Genomic DNA, 5983 nt, shown 5'->3' with positions numbered 1-5983 from the left:
TACAAGCAACAAGAGTTTGAATAGATTGATGGTGAATATATCACAGGGTGAAAAAGTAGAATTTTGGGGTTTTTAGAATGGGGGTTCAAGAGGCAAGATGGAGGAATCTGGGTGTGTCCTGTCCTTCTTCGCTTCCATCTTCTGTTGTGATGGTGGCACTTTTGGATTGGTTTAGAAGAGACAGGCTGTCTAACATAGGTGATAGGTATTGGAAAATTATTGTAAATAATGTACACATAGTTTTTAGTATAGAAAGATAGCACTGTCCCAAGGGCAGTCAGTGTGCCATGAACCAACGTGCTGGACAGATCTCAGCAGGTCAGAGAAAGAATGTTATAGATAAAAAATAATAAACAACCTTGAGAACGAGAGCCAAGGAATTCTGTCGTCTTCTTCAGTCTCAGGGCTGGGAAAAAGAGACTTTCCAACAGCTCGGGGTCACCTTGATGCCAGAGACCCCATCATGGTACAACCCCTGATTCTCCCCACACCCAGCAATCCCTCCCTCGTGCCTGACACCCTGTTTGTTTTGCAGGAGCTTGATGATGTTAGGAGCAAACTCCAAGCCGGATGAAGAGCGGCCCCAGCCATGGAGGTGCCCACCCCAGAGCCCGTGTACGTCGACGTGGACAAGGGACTGACGCTGGCCTGCTTCGTGTTCCTCTGCCTCTTCCTGATTGTCATGATCATCCGCTGTGCCAAAGTCATCATGGACCCCTACAGCGCCATCCCCACGTCCACGTGGGAGGAGCAGCACCTCGATGACTGACGGGGCTCCCAGGCAGAGCCATGGGGTGCTGTGCTCCTTGTCCCACCAACAGCCATTTCCAGATATGCAGGGCAAAGGCAATATCTCCAAGAGCACATCGTGTAAATTATTTCTGCTCAGCAGGTCAAGGTATCAGCAAGCCATTCTGGCAGCAGAGTTTACTACTATGCAGCAATTCTTATTTTACAGTTGTCATTTTAACTCAAGTAGCACAAGATTCTCCAGATTTTCTTAATATAACTCTTGGTCTAGCACAGTTTGTCCCACCCTCAATATCACCGACAAACCCAGGGTAACCATCAATGCCATGAAAAAGCAACAAGAGTATTCTGTCTTTCCTGGAAAATGATTGCTTCAAATATTGATTGCTTCCTCAGCCACTGTGGGTGCATTTTGGGAAAGGCCCAGGTTTCATATACCACAGCATCACTAAGTAGAAGTGCTGGAGTACCTCTGGCTAAGTAGAGTTATACAAGCAGGTTTATTCTTGCCTCACTTGGTTGCGCACTTGCACTCCCCACCCCCTGCAGCCATAATTCCAGTGACCAGGATGCTGAGGCACTCAGATTTAGGGGGTCCTGGACTGCTGTAGACCCCCACAGCACCACCTTGCTCTGTCCTAGTCACGTAAAAACCAGCCATTTCCTCTGTCATGGGCCCTTGGATTAGTCAGGCCACTGATTTTGAGCTTGGTAGGCACCAAAAATCCCTGGAGCAGAGCCTGGACACTGCTGGTGTCAACTACATAAAACCTGCTGTGATTTTCAAAGAGTGATTCCACATGCAATTTCACCCTTCTCTTGCTCCAGGTGTACTTCAGTGGGATGAGACAGGACTAGAATGACAAGGACAATAAGCAGAGAGACTTTTCTCCCAGCTTTGTCATTCAGACTCCTCAGCATAACATTTACAGTCACACACAATAATAAGCATTCTACCTCGGAGAAATTCAGCTCCTTCAAAGGAAGATTTTTCCCATGAATTTGTAAGGTATATTTCTTTCTCTCAATTCATTAAGACAGCCATTATGCAAGAAGGCAGAAATGAACATGGGAGCGCTGGAAATTTATTATTTACCTTTGAAGAGTGGGGACTGCAGCATCCCAAAGTTCTCTATTCCTCAAATTCCAAGCTTTGCTCATGCCTGCCTTTTCTTTCATGCCTACATGTTCAACTTATGGGATTGAAAGGAAGCAATTCAGAGCAGGTGCTGCAAGCACCACGAGCAGACAAGGCTTCAAAGCACAAAACTCCAAGAAAGGCATTTCTCCATCTCACCATCCTACCTGACCCCCAGGTTCTTGCCATGAGACCACTCACAGTGGGTGGGAAAGGTGGAAGCAAAGGCTATGAGAAGAAAACTGGGACACAGACTTTGTAAGGCGCTGTTCTAGCTCTGACAGATTTGTTTGATAATCACACTAGTCAATTTTTATGTGCCTCAGTTTGCTCATCAGTGAAATGGGTGTAACAATTTCATCTTGTCACACCTCATTCTGTCTGTCAATACCAGAAAGCACCTGGAGAGCCTTAGATAGGGACACAGAAATGAGGTTCTTACTCAACAGCTCCTCCTGCTAAAACCAACAGGGAAGGTCTGGGTCTTGTTACACAGGCAGAGGACTTGTCCAGACCCCCATTTGCTCTCTCATTGCAGTATTTTGGGCCAAGCCAAATGGCACCTGGCTTTTTTACATAGCCCACTGATTTCTGAGGATGTAAGGTGCTCAACACTGCAAATCCAGAGATCCCAAAAGAGCAGACTATGAGGCACATGGAGACTTCTGCACGGATCTTTTGAACCACACAATTTCTGCTGCTCTCCGTTGTAGGAGATCCCGTTCCTGAGGCAGGAAATTCAAAGATTAGCTTTCCTCCTGATGTCCTCTACAAGAGACCTCCACTGCTTCCATGACCCACTGCAGATTGCTCCTCAGGCTGCTATTTAGCCTCAGCTTCTGCTAGCCAGGTAATCACCAGTAACAGAGCACTTTTTCAGGCTTGAATGCTTAATATTCATCATACTTAGAGCAAACCCACCAGTTCTCTCTTACTGGTGGGCAAGTCTATCTGTACCATAGGAATGGATGTCCCAGCTCAAAGAACAACACTCCTGTCCCCTGGGCTAAAGTTTGGAACCTGTTTTTGGTCATTAAATCTTGTATCCCTCTAGTGGGGCTATTTACAAAATAAGCAAAATAACAAAATTATATCCAGGCTAGGGACACTTTCAGGTCACCTGGCTGAGCTCACAGCTGGTGCAGAGCCAGGACAGAGCTTGTCCTCACACCTCTCAGTGCCAACACTACACTTGGTGTTGATCTGCATGCAGGACTCTTTGGCATTGGCACAGGTCACTGACAAGCCCCAGTTCAGCTAAGGACTTATTCAGGTGCTTAAGTTAGAGCCTCTGAGCAGGCTGCCCAACCACAGAGCCCAGGGTCAGTGCTGTGGCGTGTTCCTGGCAGGGCAGGGACAGCAGCACGCAGCCCTTGGAGGAGCAAAGCCTGTCTGAGAATGAAGGGTTACAAATGCTGAGGAAACAAATTGACAAATTTGCTTTGCAGGGATGGTTGCCACTGTTTTCTCTCTTTGTCCAGCTGAACAAACCATTTTATGGATTTCCCTGAAAATCCTCATGAAAAGACCCCTCTGGGTAGCTTTGTTTTCTAATAAAAAGGCACTTGTCCTCCTGGCATAGCCTGTCAAGTCCATCCTTCTTTTGACAGAAAATGTCTTTATAAAAATCTGGATATTCACATACATGACTGCATAAAAGTCAACGAGATTATTTTTATAGAGAAAATGTAAATTTATTGGCCTCTTCACTCTTGTGACCAGTAACAGGACTTGAGCTTGTCTGAGCTCAAGGAGCCTTTGGACAACCCTCTGAGGCTATGGTGACATTCCTGGGATGTCCTGTGCCAGGCCAGGAGTTGGACTCCACAATCCTGATGGATCCCAACTCAGCATATTCTAGGATTCATTCTAATTTCTGCCTTTCCCCACTGGTTACAATCACACAACCTCACTCCTCTTTAACCAAAAGCAATACTGAACATCATGCCTAAGCCAGACATTTTCAGCTCCTTCCCCTGGAGCCAGGGCTCTCCCACCCCAGGTGTGTCCCTGCAGCTCTGTCTGGAGCGAGGGAAGGGCTCTGCCAGCAGGAGCTGCACCACTGGGCTTGGTAGGAATTCCAGCTGCATGCAACAAGTGCCTCCGCTAGTTTTGGTTCTTTTTTAATCATCGTGCCATACTACCAGCAACTGCACTCAGAGGATGCAAGTCAAACTTGTTGCAAGTGTATTTATCTAACATAATAAACAGCTTCGACATGGAAACCTCCCTGCTGTCCCTGTTGTGGTTTTCTTACAGTTGCCAGGACACCTTTAAAAAATATTCACAACACAACATGATGTACAAGAAGGGCATACACTCATGACAGCCCTCCTTGGAGGGGGAGAGCAGAGAACAACTCCCTGTGTAGTAGTAGAGAACAAGTCCTGCACCACTACAGATTTTTGGAGCTCAGGGCAGAGCCAATGGAGCCCCAGGTGCTCCTGTGGCTCTGCAGAAGGTCAGCCTTTCCAGAGGGGCTATTCCAGGTCACTCCCTTGGCCAGGAAGAGCACTCAGCTGAGCTTCAGCTCAATGGGGGACTGCAGCATCTCTATTTCAGCAATTCATTATCAGTAACAAATTGCATACCAGAAGAAATCGGGCCACTGAGACTGGAATCCCTCCTGCCAGCGACTGAAAATGAGGAGCAGGGAGCATCTGTGGGGGTCTCTTTGAAGGAGCTCCAGAGTATGGGATATGCAGGGTAAAAATCACCCAGGGAACTCCTCCTCTTGAAAAAGATGAAGAGACGAATTGCTAATTCTTTCATCTTGAAAAAAGAGCTCTGTTGCCTGAAAGCTGGGTGCTTTATAGATCTGCTTGTCCCTGCAGCAAGTCCTCTTGCAGCAGGATCTTTGTGCCTGGGACCCAGTTTGCCCCAAAGACTGAGCCCCACTGATAAATCATTACTGCTGTCCTGTCAGAAGCAGGGGCTGGAGCCTTTACTCTGTTTTCTGTCCAGCTACTCTGGCTAAGGTAAGAGCAGACCTGAACCGAGGCCAGCAGCAGCTGAATTTGAGCAGAGAGCCTGGAAATGTTTTTCTGGAAGGAGCAGGGACTGATGGCAAGCCAGAGACCCACATGGTGCTGCTGCAGCCCAGTGTCCCCAGCCTGCTGGGGCATTACAGTCTCACAGCTTCAGCCCAGAGTGCCTCAGCTCAGAAGCCAGCACAGGACTCAGATGGGGAAATGCTGTGCTCAGACTCCAGCCACCTCCTTCACATTTAAAGATTTTTTTTTTAAAAACTATTTTCATTAAAAATGGTCAATACCTTGCTAGCCAGGAGGAAAACTCTGCTCGCACACACATCTTTAAAGCAACAAACAATTTGAAAATGCTAGCTGCATTTATTCTCAGGTCATCATATATAATTAAATTCAGAACAGTGTTAAGGAACACTGAATGAGAGAATTCTTAGTTACAAAGCTGCATGTTTTGTACTGGAACCTAGCCAGGCAGCCCACACAGGGAAATCAGAAATCAAAAATGTATTAAAATTGCATTAAGTGTGCTGAAGCCACAAGAAGTGCGAAGTTTTTTGAAACTTATTTTATATTTAAGATTGATTGGATTTCTCCAGCAGCTGCTGTCTTGGCTCTGCAGATCAAAGGAAGGACCTGGTAGGGATGAGCAGGCAGCAGAGCTGGGCACACTCCAGCCCCTGCAGCAGATCCCAGAGCCCCCAAAATGGGATCCCAGGACACGACAGCTCCAGGACACCCTGTGCTCTGCAGGGCACTGGAGATGCTGCAGGTGCTGAACCCTGAGCACCCCTGCCCTGGACCCTGCACAGTGAGGAGTGGGACAAGAAACCCTCCCAGGCAGCCCCTCAGTGTTCCTGACCAAGGTGTTGATCCCCCAGGCTGAGCCAAGGGATGCCCAGCTGCCACCAGGGACCTCTGCTCCTGCAGCATTTCCCTTGGACGTTCAGTAACTGTGTTAACACCAGCCCTGTCTCAGCTGCGTATGGAGCAAATATTGTAAAATCCTTGTAAAAAAAAACATTGTGGAGCAAGTATTGTAAAATCAGAAACCACAGGTAAAATCAGAAAGCTCAAGTCTGTGGTTAAAACGTCATGGAAAACCAAGCAC

General features: G+C 47.3%; 1 protein-coding gene across 1 annotated transcript; it reads left to right on the top strand.

Moving 5' to 3' along the window:
- Positions 1-578: 578 nt before the first annotated feature.
- On the top strand, positions 579-4111 carry CTXND1 (cortexin domain containing 1). Its single transcript, XM_031055947.1, has one exon. The coding sequence runs from the start codon at positions 590-592 to the stop codon at positions 767-769; it is 180 nt and encodes a 59-aa protein (XP_030911807.1). The 5' UTR covers positions 579-589; the 3' UTR covers positions 770-4111.
- The last annotated feature ends 1872 nt before the right edge of the window (positions 4112-5983 follow it).

The sequence above is a fragment of the Geospiza fortis genome, unplaced genomic scaffold, assembly GCF_000277835.1.
Source record: "Geospiza fortis unplaced genomic scaffold, GeoFor_1.0 scaffold171, whole genome shotgun sequence".
Taxonomy (NCBI): domain Eukaryota; kingdom Metazoa; phylum Chordata; class Aves; order Passeriformes; family Thraupidae; genus Geospiza; species Geospiza fortis.
The sequence above is the reverse complement of the archived record's forward strand: the minus strand, read 5'-3'. Positions and strand labels throughout refer to the sequence as shown.